General features: G+C 34.0%; 2 protein-coding genes across 2 annotated transcripts; one reads left to right on the forward strand and one right to left on the reverse strand.

Annotated features, from left to right (window-relative positions):
* Nucleotides 1-1,622: 1,622 nt before the first annotated feature.
* Nucleotides 1,623-3,635, reverse strand: LOC145068966 (basic leucine zipper 23-like). Its single transcript, XM_079015926.1, has 4 exons — nucleotides 3,409-3,635; nucleotides 3,185-3,225; nucleotides 1,947-2,836; nucleotides 1,623-1,837 (listed from the first exon to the last, which is right to left on the reverse strand). Exons 3-4 carry the CDS (start codon nucleotides 2,740-2,742, stop codon nucleotides 1,812-1,814), a joined length of 822 nt encoding a protein of 273 aa, XP_078872052.1. The 5' UTR covers nucleotides 2,743-2,836; nucleotides 3,185-3,225; nucleotides 3,409-3,635; the 3' UTR covers nucleotides 1,623-1,811.
* Nucleotides 3,636-9,152: 5,517 nt separating this feature from the next.
* Nucleotides 9,153-15,813, forward strand: LOC145067767 (cyclin-L1-1-like). Its single transcript, XM_079014823.1, has 6 exons — nucleotides 9,153-9,508; nucleotides 9,861-10,020; nucleotides 10,180-10,261; nucleotides 10,396-10,536; nucleotides 15,203-15,375; nucleotides 15,492-15,813. The coding sequence occupies exons 2-6, from the start codon at nucleotides 9,869-9,871 to the stop codon at nucleotides 15,811-15,813; spliced, it is 870 nt and encodes a 289-aa protein (XP_078870949.1). The 5' UTR covers nucleotides 9,153-9,508; nucleotides 9,861-9,868.
* The last annotated feature ends 3,288 nt before the right edge of the window (nucleotides 15,814-19,101 follow it).

The raw sequence follows: 19,101 nt of genomic DNA on the forward strand, positions 1-19,101 counted from the left end.
TATATGGAATTTGGTTGTTGGAGTGGTCGAAGGTTTTATAGTGGCAACCTTCTTCGTGCCTTGATCTGGTTAAGATGATCACCTTAAATGCTGGGGACAAGAAAAATCGCAAGTTGAGGCTAGCTTTAGATTATTGTACTGTGTGGTTGATATTGATATGGAAAGCTAGAAATACTTAGGTGTTCTTTGTTTTTTTGAAGAAAAAATCCATAAAGTTTGCGGACAACCTCTGCAACCCTCTGCAGTAAAAGAGGTGGAACAAATGGTTGCAGACTGTAATAAGAAGCATGTTTGTTTTTTTAACATTTGCATGTTGTTGCAAATATTAAAAAAATTAAAATAAACTAATTTTATAATCCGAAAATAGTTTTTTAATACCGAAAATATAATAATGTATGACATTTCAGCAAAAATTTATTATAGTTTAGCAAAAAAATAATGATATTTTAACAAAAAATTAAATATATTTTAGCATAAAATAATGATATTTCATCAACAAATTATTATTATTCAATATAAAAAAAATCAACAAGAATAAACAAAAGAAAACGAAAAATAAAATAAAATAAGATTTCAGCAATATATAATCAATATTTTAGCAAGAAAAAAAAAAGGTTGGAAGAGTCAAAACAAGTGTTGCGCCAAGAACACGCAAAAAAGTTTTTTAATCTGAAAACTTCTGAAAAATAAACAGCTACGAGATGAAAACTGTTGCACGTGTGCTGCGCCGTGTAGCAATAAGAGTTCTGAAGAGGTTATTTCCAAAAAAACAAACAGCACCTAGCACCTTAGATGTATAGGAAGGACAGGCATGCTGTGTTGTTAATTGTGGATGACATTAGCATGTTCACGTTTAATTGGTTGATGACAAGATCTAAATTCAAAGCAATATATTGGCATATGTAGTTAGGCTCCCGTGTCCTGCTTTCTTTGTACTTAATTGCTTGGGGGTGATTGGGGTTTTGGTGGGGTAATCTTAGTGGTGCTTAATGCTTTTCTCATCTTCTCTTTGGTGTTTCGTTGGACAATTCTACCCCTGTGATCTCTAGTGTTTGATTTTTGGCTTTTCTGGATCGTGGTTCCCTTGGTTTTTTCTCCTTCACCTTGCTAGTTGATGCAGCTGTTGTCTTCCTTTTGATTTGGCTTCTTCTTGGTGTTTTGTCGTTTTTGCCCCTGGTGTGTTTTTTTTTATTGTTCGAGGTTGTCTTGTTTGTTTAGTTTTTTGGTAGAGGTGTTTTTATTAGTTCTTTGTACTTCTTGTTGCTTTGTCCGTTTTTTGTCGAGTCTCCACCTGGATCACTAATCTCGTTTTTGCCCCTGGTGTGCTTTTTTTTTTTTTATTCTCACAACACTTTGCAATTGAAGAATATAATAAATTTATTAGTTAAATTAAAACTACTTACAGAAGTTCACATCACCAAAGCAGGAGTTATCTTTTTCTTCCATGGGTTTTCTAATTTCCTCAAATCAAATCTACAATATAAAAAACTTCTGAAAAAACATATAAACAAGATCAAATCAACTCCTTATATCATCATCATCATCATCATCACTAGAGAGGTGGCAATTGCCAAAGAAGCATTTTCACAAAACTTAAGATACCCCAAAAAGAACCAAACACATGCAAGCATCATAAGAGAACATTTTAATTTCACAAAAACATTATTTAAGCACATGACACATCAAGAAGCATTTTCTTCCATTATGTTTTGACTAAACAGAACAAAAACGATCCTACTACTCATAAACCCAACTAATAGAGAACAATCCAACTTCAAAAACCATTAACACAGAAACAATGGCAGATCACTTCATTTGGACACTGCTGTACGAGAACCTGTAGTGAAAAAGTAACTTATCAAAAACTCATTATTTAAGTCGATAAGTGTTTTTAATATTCTAATATCCAAACAATTAAAATAGCTTATTATTCATTTATTATTTACCTTTTCGTTTAGTTCGTCCACCTGGCGGATTCGGATTGGCTACAGGAAAACCATCTTCATTTCCACACCCTGGAAGTCCATTCAGCAACGAACTTTGGTTCCCCAAACATTGCAAATTCTCAAACTCACACCCATTAACACCTGGATCATGTATTGAAGCATCTTCTGCACTTTTTCCATCAGGATGAAGGCAATAAACCTGATCCCCACATTGCATATTACAAGGATTCATCACATACCCACCACCCAAATTAACACTCCCAACATTATTCCCAACTGGATTCTGCTTCTGGTAAGGAAAAGACCCGATTTCACCTTCAATTCTCCCTCTAATATCCACAAGCAAACACTTCAATCTTGCCACCTCACCTTCCAATCCTGCTTGACTCTGAATCCTCTTCATTAACTGTTGATTCAAAGCTCTTAATCTAACCACTTCATCTTCCAAAGAAGCAGCACGTGCTTTCTTTTTTTCCCGATATTTTCTTACAGCTTCACGGTTTCCTATAGGTCGTTTTTTACCTTTCTTTTCTGCTGACTCTGCAGTGTCATCTGTTGGGGTTTTGTCATCATCTCCACTAATGGCAGGAACGATTTTGGTGTGGACGTGGTAGCAGGTGTGGGTGTGGGAGGAATCAGGGCCTGGTGGGTTGCATGTGTGGGTGTGGGTGCATGCATGTGTGTCCTTGAAAATGTCATCAAAGAAACTGTCCATTGAATCATTGCTGGGAATGTCACCGATGTTTGGAGGTGGGAACATTTCTTGGGTTGAGAAATCAAGTTCTCCGTCCTCCATTGTTGAATTTGGTGATTAGGTTTGTAACTTGGATGAATGTTTTAACCCATTTGTCTCGATGAACTTCAGTTCTTCTTGTGTCGGAATTGAAACCCTATGAGTTCAAGAAAGATGAATCAACATGTTAGATGTTTGAGATAATTCGTGTAAAACAAATTAAATGAAAATCTCGAAAGGGTCGGAATGCGATCAATCAAAAAGTTGAAGACTTCAAACGGATTGTCAGATTAAAAGAGGTGGAAGGAAACCCTAAAAGGCTAAAACCATGGATAATTGCAAAACCGATAACAGAGATAGTAATTCTAGAGTGAAGAATAAGAAAAGCAAAAATTTGCAAAAACAAAGTATGTAAAAGGTCTTGAGCCACGCAATTGTAATGCGTTTCTCAATAATCGAGCTTTGGTCGAATAAAAAAAGATGAGGGATTAATTAAATGATTTACCTGTAAACAAACCCTACAATCCGGAGAATTGCTCGACTGACCTGTAAATTCAGAAAATAGAGATAATAAGTTTCGAGGAAAAAGAAGAACGCTAAAAATCCACAAACATTGATTAAAGAACTTGATTAACACCAGTGCTGTGCGATTTCCACGAATCGAAGAGAAATTGATTAAAAGTCTAAAGAATTTAAACAGAAATTCGTAAATTGAAAGAGCAAAATTACCTTGAAGAAACCCTAGAATTATCAGAATCGCTCAACCGAGTTGTAAGACCTGAAACCAGAGATGGTAAGTGTGCAAGGGGAAGAAACCCTAGAAAAGGGATTGATAATTTGATATCAATGGCGAGATGAAAATGATCGAAGAAGGACCATTCGTTTAAGGAATCTGCAGAAGTACAAAGAACGGGGGAGACTTTTTTTTAATAACTGTACGATCAAAAATGTCGATTTAGCGAATTTTAACGAAGGTAAAGGAAAGGGAACGAAAAGAAATTGATGCCGTCTTCAGGGTTATTTTGTTTATCTTAATCTTTATTTTTTAATAGAAAAGTGGTTTTAGCTTATAATCTAAGAAAATCTTTTAAAAAATCTCCATATTTTAAGAAATTTTTTAATAAAATCCTAAAAAAAGAAAAAAAAAAGGTTTGACTATTTACCTTTTTTTAATAGAAAACTCCAAAAAAATGTTTATTTTTTATTTTAGTTTTTTTTTACCTATTCAGGTCATAAGACCAAATAATTAATTTTTCCAAAATAATGGGGTTTAAAGATTTCGTCAAATTTGTATATATAATGTATAAACATATTTTTTATGTATTTATATCTATTTTTTCATATTTATGTATTTTTTTTTAAGTTTTTAAATGTATAAACGTATTTATATGTATTTTTAAATATTTTACATATTTTTATGTATTTTTATGTGTTATTTTTTGATGTATTATATATTTATTGTTGGATTAGGTCTTTAAGCGCATAACTATATTTGATATATACTTAACCTAATAGTAGTATGGTCCTTTTGGGTTGCCTTAACCAAAACCACTTAATTAGATGAATAATGGAGAAAGAGGATAAATGTGATTTATTAATATATTATGAGAATAATATATTAAAAGAGAAATCATATTATTTAATTAATATTGGTCAAGAATTAATTTAGAATTAATTTTGTTGTCAAAAGATGTTAATTAAATTAAGGGGACTGATATTGTAATTATAAGATAATTGAAATATGGGCTGAGGAACCCTTAGGAAAGGGGTGGACAAAATCTTATAGAAGCCCATAAGGATTTCGTCCAAGACTAGGTGTTCTAGAAGATTCCTATGGGCTACTTAAGGCTTAAGCAACCGGATTAGGTATTTGACTGAAACCCTAATTCTTTACATATATAAAGACCCCCTTGGCATCTGCTTTTCGGCTACACTGAACCCTAAGGATCCCTACAGCCGAAATTAGCCTTCCTCCCCTCTTTCTCTCTCTCTAATATTCTCCAATTGCTTTTGGTGTTTGTGGTCTATTAGAGACATCACATTTGAGGTGTTAAGTTCTTAAAGGTTCAAGGTTATCAAGCTACAATTGAAAGGTATGTTTCTAACTTGTTTTAATCATAGTTTTCGATTTCTATATGATAGATTTAGGATATACAAGCTTTGGATGATTGTTGTATGTACAACTAGAAAAACCTAGATCCAAAGCTTTAGGGTTTGCATGTGCACCATAGGATTGATGTTTTGCTCAAAACCTATCAGTGATATCAGAGTCTAGGTCATTTTTCTATTATATTTGATGCATAGTTAAATTGTTCAAAGTTGAAAAAGTCGAAAAATCTGCTTATGCCTGATGAACTCGTCGAGTCCCCTGATGAACTCGACGAATCAGGGCTGTGACTCGACGAGTCGGCTCGTCTGTTAGCAGATTGTTCGGGATTTTGACTTGAATTGGTTTGGGATAATTACCATAAACGTTTTTAACTGATAAAATTCGATTTTTTCAATATAGTATTGGTTATCCTCATCCAATTATAAGATAATTGTTAAATAATAAGATAATTACTTGTTTATATGATAAAATAAATTATTAGTATTATTTAATATGAATTATCTTTCCATAAATTGAATTAGATCAAATTTAGATAATCACAAGTTATATGATTAATTAAATTATTTGAAATTTGATCTAGAAGGTTTTGAAAATTTTCAAAACTCGTCATCAAGTTTTGGAATTTAAATTTTTGATTAATAGTTTTAATTTTGAAATATTTAAATTCTAAACCCTAGAATTATAATATTATAAGATTAATATATATATATATATATATATATATATATATGTATGTATGTATGTATGTATGTATGTATGTATGTATGTATGTATAAGATGAGCTGGTCTTACCGTTAGTAGGTCTTATTCACGAAGTTGGTCTATAAGGGTGTTTGAAGAAGCGGCCTATAAAATGACAGCCATTGGGTATCCACTCTTACCCACCGCACTCTTGACTAGTGGAGGGTCGTTAGCCGAACGGGTATGATAGGGCAACTAATTCCTCATTAATAAGTATAATGATCTATAAAGTAACTAAATGTTTTTATAATTTTTCAATCTTAGTTACTTTAGGAAAAATGTGAAAAATGTTCCAACCCAACATACAATCATGATCCTAGTCTTGGGGCCCATCCTTGGGGTGTATTTCAACCCAAAACATGCAATAATTGGCCCAACCCTGGGGTATATCTCAACCCAAACATAAAGTAATGGGGCCAACCCTGGGGTGTATTTCAACCCAATCATACATGCAAGAGTCACAAAGACAACTAACATTCTACATAACACAATCCAGTGCGTTGGTGCCTTCGACCCACAAGTACAGTGAGAAGACTCACCTCAATTTGAAGTCAGGTAACGAATCACACACACCTAAGCCGCCTAAACTGGAACTCCCCACCTTATACAACACATCATAAAACCCTAATTAGAGTTAGGTAACAGCCCTAAACAAAAGTCTTGGTTTTTGATTGACCTACTTGGATAAAATACCATTTTACCCTTCTATGGCTAGGACCCACCCCTCTTGACCTAACATACACCTTGACCAAAAGTTGGGCTTTTGGAGCTACACCATACGTACTCTTGCTCTGCACATCGTGTAGAGCCTTTCGATGGAAAAAATAGGGCAAAGCTAGGCTATGCTGCAGGATTACGCCCTCATAATCATGTTGTTTGCCAACTTTCATATTGAGACCTTAATACCTTAAGACCAAACGTCCAACTCTCAGATTTAAACCTAAAGGACGTCTTAAATGATAAAGTCGAAAACTTTTATGCCTTTGCACGATTTCAAAGGGAACAAAGCCAAACCCTGGGTCCAAAACCCCACTCAAGAGCTCAGGAGTTCATGCATGGATGGATGGATGGGAGTGAAAAACCTCCCATTTTTATGAATTCTCAAACTCAAAACTAGCAGAACATGGTGCTCATAGGGCCTGGAGTAGTTCATACTCCATAAAGCCAAGGTCTTGGGACCAAAAGTATAACAAATCACGAGCTAACTTAAGATCTATCAAAAAGGAACCTAAAGGTTCAAGCTTTATACCTTTTGGGGCTGAATAATACAAGGTAGACTTTGGATCTACAAGCTTGAGCTTTACCAAGCTTTAAAGATGGACTCCTCCTTCTTCAAAATAAACCACAAACACACAAGAGGCTCAAATCTTAGTTAAAGGAAATTAGGGTTTCGAGATGGATGGTTGGGAAAGTGGAGGTTGATGATAAGAAGGACCTCAAGGGGTTAGAGTCCTTAAATAGGGCTCAAAACCCCGAAATTAGGGTTTCCTCATTACGTGTCTATGCAGGGCGTACCTTGCCTTACGCCCCACTTAGGGCACTAAACTCCCGCTTTGACTTTGTTAACCTATGCCATGCGTAGGTGATTACCTACACCCCGTGTAGGACCTATTTTCCAAAAATAAAATGAAATTAAAGTTTTAGGAGATGTACCTGCAGAATGGGTGTTACACCAAACTTTTATATGGTTCTTTGAGAGTGATGGCACCACCAACATTAAGCAGCTTGTTCGGCCACTAGAGCCACCACAAGTGAGCCGCCGCCCTCCCTCTTATTCTTGGCCACCAAACCCTTCAAAAGTGTATACAATTAAGTGTGTTTTATTAGTATATGGATCTCACAGAGAGAGAGAGAGAGAGAGATTTAAGGGTTCGATTTTGGGAAAATGAAAATTGGTGGCGGTGATTGAGGTGCGGTTTCCAAAGACGAAATCATAAAAGACGCTATGGCAGGAGGGGTTTTTTAAAATGATCTTTAATAGTGTATAAAACAACAAAAAAGAAACAAGAAAAGTAAATTGGTCTTTTTACATGTATTTAATGGTCTTGTTAACGATATTAGTCGTAAGACCAACTACGCAGGAAATTGAAAATAGAAGGACTATTCGTGTTAGAAAGTTCCACTTAAAAACTTGTGATGGTATATTATGCCAACTACATGGACCATTTGTGTAATTTTGTCTTATCTTTATGATTGGATCCTTTTAGCTCTTGTGTTTTACATTAAAAATGATCACGTTTGTCTTCCTCAATGCTAATATCTTATGTATCATCTATCAGACATGTAATTTAATATTTTTTATAGTTTAAGGAAAATCAGGTAAGATCATGTAATTTACTATTTATTACTAAGTTAAGGAAAATTAGGTAAGTAAAAATTTTTCATGTCAGTCTTTAAATTCCAACTTAGCCAATAGGTACTAACCGAAGAAAAACAAAATATAGGAAGAACATTAAATTGAAAATCATTCGTCCTGTGATCATATGATAAAATTAATAAAATTGAATTTATTAAGATTTCAACATCCCTTTAAATTATTTGGTATAATAAAATTATTTAAGAAATAACATAGTTGATAAGATCATGAAACTAGTCGGCTCCCATGGCCATAAAAGTTCACTCACAATGATTTAGGGGTGAGTATGATGCGGATTGGTGCGGTTTTTTACTAAAATCAAACCAAAAACCGTAACTTCGGTTTTTTGAAGTTTAGAAACCACACCGTTCGGTTTTATACGGTGCGGTTTTTGCGGTTTTTTTTGTCAATTTTTTTATTTGGTTTTTGTTTACCTTTTTACTAAAACTCAATAACTCAAAGAGTTACTTTGACTCGGATGAGGAGTGTTAATCATTTCTTAAGAAACTTTATATAGAGATGAATTGACACCATGACATCTTGGATTGAAATCAAATGATATAACCACCCAACCAACATGCTTCTAATGTTCGAATATAATACGAATTAAATATAATATTTGTTTAATAGGTACATCCGATAATATCAATTGATGTATTCATAAAAATGATACTATGATCACTACTATTCTTCATATTTAAATGTTAAAAAATATAATAAACATTATTTGTTTTTGTAAATATCACTATAGATATGCTTAACAATATACAATGATGCTCTAATAAGATAGATATTTATATTTATAGAAATTTTAATTATATATATATATATATATATATATATATAATTGGTGCGGTTCGGTTTTTTGTGGTTTTTGCAAGACTAGAAACCACACCGCACCGAACATTTTCGGTTTTTGCAAAACTAAAAACCGCACTGTCGATTTTGATTTCGATTTCAGTTTTTCGGTTTCGGTTTATGCGGTTTTTTCGATTTATTCGGTTTGTGGTTCGATTTTTGCTCACCCCTGCAGTGATTTCAGGATTAGGCGGTGTGCTCGAAAACATTTGTTAGAAAAGTTAACTTTCAAGAAAAAAAATCAACCATTTATCACTTCTTATGAAACAAAATTCCTTTTTGTTCGTTAATTCACAATATAATAGTTTTACCTTTTAATATTAACTTAATAATAATATATTTCTCTCGTTACAATATTACTTCAAAATATCAGCACAAAAATATATACAAATCAATACACTTATGATCAAATTCGTTTACATATAAATAAGATAAAAAGGTGTTATTTAAAATTTCAAACCCCAATTAGAGGCAGGCAGGCAGCGGGTGGCACTACTGCTAAAATTAAAAATTTCCATCACCAACGATAATCCTAAAAACCAAAGTCATGAATCGGCATCCTCTTCTTGGCTCTTCATCATCGTCGGACGTTTTATACGTTTCTTTAATAACGTAAGTGTGTAACTCTGATTTTTTTTCCTTTTTTGTGATTCTTTGTTTACAATTAGCGTTTTGAGTTATTTTATCGAGGGTTTTAGGGTTTTATTGTAGATCAGATACTTGAGTTTTAACCTCAGTAGGCGTCATACGACGAAATTTACAATGTAAGTGTAACACTGCTACTTTTTTGTGGTTTTATGTTGCCGATTTGTGTTTTTTCTTCTTTTACTCATCTTAGTCATCATAGGAAGTGTCCACCTTTCTTCCTAGGGTTTTCTATCTGTATAGTTAAAATTCACCATCCAAACATAAGGCATTGTATTTATTGGTTCATATGATAAGTGTTTAGTGTTGATATCATAGAATATGAGTTGAAATATTGATCCTAAAGATGAACAGGAGGCCTAGAAGGCCATTAGTAGTTGTTTTTTTTTCTTGGTGGAACATCATATAACCTTAGTAATTTTGAAAGTCATCATTCTGAATCTTAAATGTTTGTTGGTGTTCTTGTGACAGTGTGACCAATGATCAGTGCAGCTGTGGATACCTTCTATCTGACAGATGAACAGCTCCATAACAGTCCTTCTAGAAAAGATGGAATAGATGAAGCCACAAAGACAACACTTAGAATCTATGGGTGTGATCTTATTCAAGAGAGTGGCATTTTGCTTAGGATGTATCCTTTTGACAATCGATATTTATCTATTGTTGTATAATCAATATTTGTCATCATTTTAACTTCTAAGAATCTAGCTATAGATTCTTTATTTCTATGTTTGCTGAATAATTGGAACAATTATAAACATTCTTAACTATATTTCATGTTAATATACAGACCACAACATGTGATGGCAACAGGTCAGGTTTTGTTTCATCGATTCTATTGCAAGACATCATTCGTTCGTTTCAATGTGAAGGTATGCTTATTAACACTTGTGATGATGTGATTTCAAATTTTGAAAGAGTTTGTAACTTTGTATGTATTGAAACTTTAGTTTAAAATGAGGATTTTTTTTTGTTTTCTTGTGACTAACATGTTCCTTGATGCCAGAGAATTGTTGCTGCTTGTATTTGGCTAGCATCACGACAAGGTGAAAATCCAAGGAGAGCAAGAGACGTGATCAATGTATTCCAAATAATGGAATATAGGAGGGAGAATCTCACTCTAGATTATTTGGATGCTTCTTCAATGGTAATTTAGTCTTTTTGCTTTACTTGAAGGAGGCTGGAGTTTTAATCACTACTAGAAAAAAGGCCTTTTACGACGCGCAAAATACGACGCTCATTGATCTATGTTACGCAAAGGAGAGTGACATTAGAAAAATGTCATCTCTTCAAAAAATTTAAGGATAGAAGATACGCATTATTGCGCGCCCTTAAATTAGTGTCTAAAAAAACACGGAAGGCACCTATAATAAAATGCGCGTCGTCTAAGGATGTCGCTTTATATTTTTTAATGGAACGCGCGTTCCATCCTTTAATAGTGGGGGAAAGGGGGAAATGAAATTCTGAAAAAATTAAAAACCCCGCCATGCTCTCCTCTACCTTCTTTCAATCGTTCTTCTCTCTCTCTCTCTCTCTCAATCAAATACCAAAAATCGACTATTGTTGGAACTAGGGTTCCGGTTCTTAGTGAAATCGAAGGTTTTTTGGTCACCAGGCCATGAAATTGATCAAAGGGGTACAATTTTTGGAACCATGACTATTGTTGGAACTAGGGTTTCAGTTCAAAAACCCTTCATCTACTTCCCTCGATCTTCAGTTCCTCAAGTACTTTCTCAGCCTCTCAATCAATAGAAGAGTTGTATCACAACTACAAATTTAGAGTGATTTCCATATCAAGTAGAACAGTAGCTCCATTAAAGTCAAGGTCTCGAAATTCCATGGTCAATCACCATCAACATTCTACTTATTTATTTGTTCCATAGGTTTGTCTTCCTTTATTACGAGTTTTATAACCTTTTTAATCACACTCGATTAGCCCTCGATACCTAATGTTATCTTTTGCGTTGTTGCTTCTGCTCTGTTCTTCTTGAAACCTTCCCACACTCTCATGTCGAAACATAATTTATGATATCGAGTTGGAAATCAATAGAAATGGCTATGAAGGTCGGTTGGGTTGGACGATGCTTCCCACTCGTCTTGTTCGTCCTCTCGCTTGCGTATGTACTATCTTCTCTTCTCTTCTGTGTATTTTTGCTCTTAATTCTTCCTTTTATGTCCTTCAGGCACCATTGAAATCATTACATGTAAGCTAGGGTTTTCCTAAATCCAAATTGGGAGCCACAGGGTGACCTTATACGAGCCCTGATTTCTTACGAGCCACAGTGAAGCGTATAGGAATCGGTTGAGGCGGAACGATTTTCAGACGCGCACGCCTTCGAATTTTTAGTCTAATTTTGACTTATTTTGACTTAGTCTAATTTTGATGATCCCATCCCATGGCCAAATTGAATACTGGAATGTGTTTTTACCAAACGGAATTGCTTCAATTTGCAATTGGGATCGTCAATTTGGATTTTGGAATGTTGAATTGGAGATTGACGGGAAATTGATTGCCGACTGAAATTCCAGTCTTATGCTTTGATGCTTAGTCTTATGCTTTGATGGTTCGCCTGGTACTTTAATGGATTCAAGTGACATTCCTATTATCCTATATTCCTATTCCATGTATTCTACAATTCCTTCTAGTACTCTATTCTGCGTATTCTACACTTCGAGAGTATAAACATTGGGAAAGTTTGCAGGTGCAGTTGGCAACTACCTATGTGGCGAAGCTTTTCCAGTCATTTATCAGGTTTAATAACATCTTGATTGATTTTCATAAATACATCTGGGGTATACATATGTGGGCAACTTCGAGCAGGTAGAATGTTTTTCTTTTGTGATAATTTCTTAGAGTAAAGCAATTGGTGCTTTGAGATTTTAAAAATATAATTTTGTAGTTGTGGTTGTACAGGTGACTAAGGCTGGTGAAATTGGGTCATTGACTATGCCTTATCGCAAAGGGGATTGATTTTAGATTTGTAGATATACAATCTCTGTTTTATAATATGCGTTATTTTTCAACAAAAGGAATTGAAAAAAATGGTTCAATGAAAATGGTTACATGATTTGTTTCTAAAACTCTAGTTTTTTACTATTGCTTGATTTTTTAACTTCTCTTCATCTATTTCATTGTTTTATTCTGATTTTATGCATTTTTTAAGAAATGTAGTATAATTGCTTCATTTATTGACATGTACTGTTGTAAAATGTAAACAGGGAAAGTTTCTAGCTGATTTAGCTTGTTATGGTGATAATTTGTTCCAAGTAGTGTTCAAGGAAAGGTAAGTAATCTGGGACAACTAATCTTTGTTTCCCCAAATTGCAATCCAGTCAAGGCTTCATGGATTATTAAAATATAATTTTTTTACTGTAGCAACAAGAACCATTGGTGTGATCAGTAAAATCGATCAAGCATCTTCAGATCCCAAAGTTCTTGTTGCTGTTTAGGCACTTCTGTTGGCTCAAGGACCAAGGAGTTCAGTTGATATCCCATGGGTTGCTCTTATTGGGCAATCAGTTTCCAAAAAACCCCTGTGTACATCTTTTTGGAAGAAAGACCATTTTGCCCATGCTGAAATCACAACATGTATGTCTAATATTTTATTCTCTCTTTTTACTCTGTTTTTATTGTGTGAAACAGGGCCTGAACCAACACATAAGTTGTTGCTGCTGCTGTATCTGATTCTTTCTAATTCATTGTCTGCACGGCACTTCAAGGAGATGGTATGATTATTATTTTTAAAGGCTTAAATGCAAGAAATGGAAGTAGAGTGAAAATAGATTGGTATTTGGGATTGTTTAAATATTGATGTGGTTGGTGTGGTGTTTGATAAAAATAAAGGTGCAATGATTGTATTGTATTTGTATATGTAGGAATCACATACTGTTGTTGTACCTGAGGTTCAACCTTACACTCACACTCACAGGCCCTATCAACAACAATCTTCAATCCTTCAACGTGAACGTGATCCTTATGATTCTCTCCTCCCAATCCCAAGGTCAACATTACTAATAATAATAATTGTATTTTTTTAATTTGAGATTTATATTTACATTTCAAAATGTTTTTGTGACTTGTGTAGAAATGTTGGACATGATGGCAGAGGTTTAATGTAAATAAAACACTTTACCTGATGAAATATAGTGTAAATGTCCCATATGCCCCTCATCAATTCATGCAAAATGGTTTGATTGATGGACATGGAGGAGGTCTAGGATCTTACCCTAGGCCTGCGGCACGCCCTCCCTCACCCTCTTTTACTGCTCAACGTTTAATACATCATGAACAACAGGTACTACATTTGTGACAATATTTTGCTTCTTTTTTCTCTTTAAAGATGCACTTAGTACAACATTGTCATCATCTGAAATGTCATCTTGTGTTTTCTCAATTGGGACCTTATTCTTGCTCCTATTATCAAAGTAAAAAATATATTTATTTATTTATTTATTTATCAATGTAGAGTACACGTTCTAAAATAAAAAGTACCTTTTCTTTAGTGATAAAAGTGTTACACCATCTGAAACATCATCATCTCTCAAGTTCATTTTATCATTTGACTTTTGTTTTTTGACACGTAAGCCAAGTTGTGTCAGCTTACGTGTAATTTGTGTTGCTGACAGAGAAAAGGAAGCTGCCATGGAAGAAGAAAGGGGAAAGGAGGAAGAGGCACAGATTAAGTTAGAAGAAGAGCATGTGAGCTTGTTTATACATTATAGTTTATAAACTTTGTGATAAATGACCATTTTGCCCTTTTTCAGGAAATCGAAAAATTACAGGTACAATGTTTGCAAATTTAAAATTTCTATTGTAGATCCGTTTTATGGCACTATATCATTGTATAATAAAGAGAGAAGAGAAAATATCTCAGAAGACTTTTTCGTGTTCTGCCTTCTGAAATGCAAGATGTAAACATCACTAAAATCTCCCTCTCTCTCTCTCGCTAATATAAGGGTAAAAAAAGGTTTATAAATCTCTTGTAGAGTTGTATTTTATGAGGAAAGATTCAAGAATAAAGAAAAGTAAGTAATCTTATGATATTGTGATTGTCCCTTTTTTCTGGATCAGGTTTAATTTGGATTTCAAGCTCACCAGCATCTCCAAGTAATGAGGGATCCGTTACACTTAAGAATATCAGCTTATCAAGAGCATCACTTGCATTACTAAAAGAAGGTTTCTTGTTAGAACTTTTGTTTTTAAAAACGATAAAAGATGGAAATCAAGCATGAAACATGTAGACTGTAGAGATGTTTTTACATGTAAATTTATATATTGTAAGAAATAGAATTGTAAGACATTAAATTTTATGAAATGGATTATATTTTTTTATATGATATTTTATTTTATATTGTGAGGCATTAAATGCAAATTTAATTTGAAAATTAGTAAATCTATAAAAAATATTTTTTTTTAACATTTAAAATTATGATACGCAAACATGCGTGTCATCTTCATTTATGACATGGTCTTTCTTGACAGAGGCTTTCTTGATACGCATTGCGTGTCATTAACACGCGCGTCATAAGGTTACGACACGCGAATGCGTATCGTCTTCCTTTATGACAGGGCCTTCCTTGATACGCATTGCGTGTCGTAACCGCGCGTCGTAAATGCGCGTCATAAATGCGCGTCGTAAATGCGCGTCGTCTATAGACGACGCGCAAAAGCGCGTCGTCTCTCTTTATGACAGGGCCTTCCTTGATACGCATTTGCGCGTCGTCTGAGCGTTTAACGACGCGCAATGAGCGTCGTAAAAGGCCTTTTTTCTAGTAGTGAATGTTTTATCTTTGATGCTTATATTATTGTGCAGAAAAAGCATCTAGAATTAAAGATGGATTTGATCAGATGCGAAGGACATATCCTAAAGGAGTTGGCTTTCTCATGCCATGTTGAAATTCCTCATAAACTCATGGTAAGTTACATTTCAGTTTTGGGGACACATCCAAAGTTGATGCAAGAATCATGGAATCTTGCCAATGATAGGTATGCGATATTCAGTTCTTTTATTCCTTAATAATATTGTTGTTATCATCTATTCTTCACATTCTTGTTTGATGAAATGAAATGACACTTGTTTTTTCTTTCTTGTGAACAAACAGCTTGCGCTCAACTTTATGTGTGAGGTTGAAGGCTGAGGTTGTGGCATGTGGTGTTGTATATGCTGCTGCCCGAAGAGTACATGTTCCCCTGCCCGAAAATCCTCCATGGTGGGAAGCATTTGAGGTTGAGAAAAGTGGTATAGATGAAGTGTGTAGAGTTCTAGCCCACTTGTATAGTCTACCCAAGGCAGAATATTTACATGTATGCAAAGAAGATGGGTCCTTTACTACAATGTCTCTTGTAACAATTGTTACTCATGAGTCAAAAGCCACAGAAATTGGTAAGATGAAAAAAGAACGTCTAAGGAAAGGGAAAAGATAAAGGAGAAGGAAAAAGGAAAGGGAAAGGGAAAGGGAAAGGGAAAGGGAAAGGGAAAGACATAGGTTAGTTTGTTTCAAGTTGTAAATATGAAGCTCTGATTCTTAGTCTCATTAGGTTATGCCTCAACATTTAACTCTAAGACATCACTTAGTCTAGAGATTACTCTTATGTAGATAACACCTTAACATGATATCACTGTTTTCATTTATACTTTTAAGTACCAAAATAATTATTACATATTTAATAATTGAATAATAATATATTGGTGATAAACTGAAAACAAAAAAGAAGAATGTGATCTAATTAATATCCGATTTTTCATATAAAAAATCCATATGATAACAAATTATAGTACTGTATAATTATTTAATTAAATGTAATATTAAAATAGAGATCGTAATTACATAGAAAAAAAAAATGAGCTTGCAAGTCTTTCACATATTGAAAGAACTGATCTAGCTGGCTTTCAAATGTGGATGAGGTGGCATTGCAATTTAGATTGAAAACTCTGGTTGTGGAAGCTCTATGACCATTAATATCAGTGCATTATCACTCTTCTTTCAATTATGTCACATAATTACATCTCACATCCTTACAGTCACAATATTCTTTTAAAAGTGGTCCCATACTAACAACTCGAAATATAGATTAAAAACCAAAAGTAATAACAATTGATAAAACAAATCGATGGATTAGTGCAATATTTAATATATTACATTAATATTATAATCATAAATTGGGCCCACAAAACAATTTGCAAGTCTTTCGACTTGTGAAATACATTGGGTAACATGACATGATTTTAAGCATATGTGGTCTTTCAAAAGTCATTTGCAAGTAGTGATGCAAATGCTCTAATACTTATTACGGATTTGAATAAGTGACAAAACCCAACCCATTGCTGAAATTCCTAAACAAAACAAAACATTATACAAATATATTTACTAATTAGTTATGATATGGGATATGTACTGTAATTTTTGTGTAATTGTAACCGGTCCCTTTTGGTAGGATCTTAGGATCCCAATTACATCTTACGATCACTATATTGTAAATCTAAATATGATTCTACGTTGGATCCTAATCTTTTAACAACTTTGAGTTGAACGTCCAAGATTTGGTAGAATTTTAAGCACGTTGATGATAAAGATGGCAAATAATAGGCCCAATGTGGTAGATGTTTGAGGTAGTTTACAGTATGCTTTCATGACATTGAGTTGTAAGTATTTCAATACTTTGTTTCGGTTGATTTTAATGCTATATAAATATGTTCTAATTTTTTATATTGTAATTAGATGACATGTAAAAAATGTTGGACAATTTATTGGGACAAGCCAAAATGCATGGAAATTTGAACCTTTTCATTTCGATAATGACATAACACGAAAATTGTTCATAAATTTGATGCTTAAGAAAGTGCTATTGTTTGATTTCTTTAATGGGTCAAACGTGGTAAAATTTATTCAAGGAAAACAACATTACTTGCATTTTTGTAGATATAGATAAATAAAAACTTTATAGACTGCCTTTTGATTTGGTTCATTCCGATTTACTTAAGATATAGATAAATAAAAACTTTATAGACTGCCTTATATATACATTAATTTTGCACGCATGATAGAAATACAATTTGTTAATTACATAAAATTATTTCATGCCTACCATGGACTACAATGAATGTTATTTCCTTGAATTCCTCAGCCTACAAGGTGCCATATCGAATACTCTTGTCCACACACTTCCCAAAAACATGGTGGAGTTGAGCGAAAACATTGTTATATTCTAGACACTGTTTTTACATTACTCATCTCCGTTCAATGCCCATAATATTTTTGGGGTGAGGCTGCTCTTTTAGTAGTCATCCTTCTGCATAATCAATGTTCACATAAAGCTCCATATGGAAAACCCCTAATTACAATATTCTTAAAGTTTAGGGTTGTGCTTGCTTTGTCATAGGAAGATACAAAAGTTCAAATTATTTATAGCCTTTGTTGTTTTATGGGATAGGGTATTAAATACAAAGGATATCGGTGGTAGGATCCTATCTCTAAACGAATTCGTATATCCAATCATCTAGAAAAACAAAATGTTCTCCTCCAACATATCAATTCTAATGTGATTTTTTGCATTCAGTCTTTACCAATCTATTCAGCTATTTCTAGACCAACCTTTGTTTATGTGCTATCTTTTGAGATTATTGCCCTTCCTTCGTCTCCATCTACGGACTTGTCTTCTAAAACACCATCTATTGTCCATCCTAAGTCTCCATCATACATTGCCATCTTTCACCATTTTCTACCCATGAATCTACTCCTAACTCTTCCTCTATGGACTGTTGCGAAATTTCTACAATGCATGAGGATTCTACGACCAACAACCGTCGATCCAACCAAGTAAAAAATATACCTTTTTATATTCATGATTACAAGTATTACTCTACTCTATTTTTTCGCATACCCCATCTTCATACGAAGAAGAACTTACCAACTCACTTTTGTAGAAAGCTATATCTAAAGGATTGTGAGCATCATGCACTTGGATAGACTATAATTGGTAAGACTTGACCCGACCCGGCATGGTCCATTTGGGTTGCATGGCATCATGCACTTGGATAGACTTTAATGAGAGAAATAAGACACTTTTGGTTATTAATATATTATAAGTTCTAGTATATTAATAATAAGAATAATAGGATTATTTAATTAGTATTGATCAGGAATTAATCTAGGATTAATTAAGTGATCAAAAGAAGACTAATTAAATATATGGGTTGATTGTGTAAATCATCCATACTTGTATAGTGGGCTAATGCTCCATGGATAATCAAGTTGGGCTAAAACCCATAGGATGGTCCATGGATGCTCCATGGTGTATTTGAACCCATGGATCCTAGGAAATGGAAAGCCATGACAATTAAGGGTTTACCCTAATTGTAACACTATATAAAGATCACATTCTTGGGAAAAATCGGCCACTAGAGAGAGTAAGAAAGGGCTAGCCGATTTTCATGAAGTGTAGAATTCTCTCAAGTCATTCCATTTGTATTTGGTGTTGTGTGAACCATTTGAGGTGTCACACTTGGGGCACTAGGCACTCAAGCTTCATGAAGACTTTCTACACCAAAGAGGTATGTATTCTATCTTGCTATAGTCATTGTTTTGTATGCTAGATTAGGATAATACCTTGGATGTTCTTATTTGCATGTATAATAGAGAAAACATAGATCCAAGGTATTTAGGGTTGCATGTACACTTAGGAGTGTTAGAATGCTCAAAACCCAACAGTGGT

Source organism: Lactuca serriola, chromosome 8, assembly GCF_051521515.1.
Source record: "Lactuca serriola cultivar US96UC23 chromosome 8, Lser_US96UC23_V15, whole genome shotgun sequence".
NCBI lineage: Eukaryota > Viridiplantae > Streptophyta > Magnoliopsida > Asterales > Asteraceae > Lactuca > Lactuca serriola.

Excerpts from the sequence above, each read along its gene's own strand:
- LOC145068966 (XM_079015926.1), bottom strand. The coding sequence starts at position 2,742 with ATGGAGGACGGAGAACTTGATTTCTCAACCCAAGAAATGTTCCCACCT. Across the intron at positions 1,838-1,946 it reads TGGACGAACTAAACGAAAAG|GTTCTCGTACAGCAGTGTCC; the intron begins GTAAATAATAAA and ends TTTTCACTACAG.
- LOC145067767 (XM_079014823.1), top strand. The coding sequence starts at position 9,869 with ATGATCAGTGCAGCTGTGGATACCTTCTATCTGACAGATGAACAGCTC. Across the intron at positions 10,021-10,179 it reads AGTGGCATTTTGCTTAGGAT|ACCACAACATGTGATGGCAA; the intron begins GTATCCTTTTGA and ends GTTAATATACAG. Across the intron at positions 10,262-10,395 it reads TCGTTCGTTTCAATGTGAAG|AGAATTGTTGCTGCTTGTAT; the intron begins GTATGCTTATTA and ends CCTTGATGCCAG.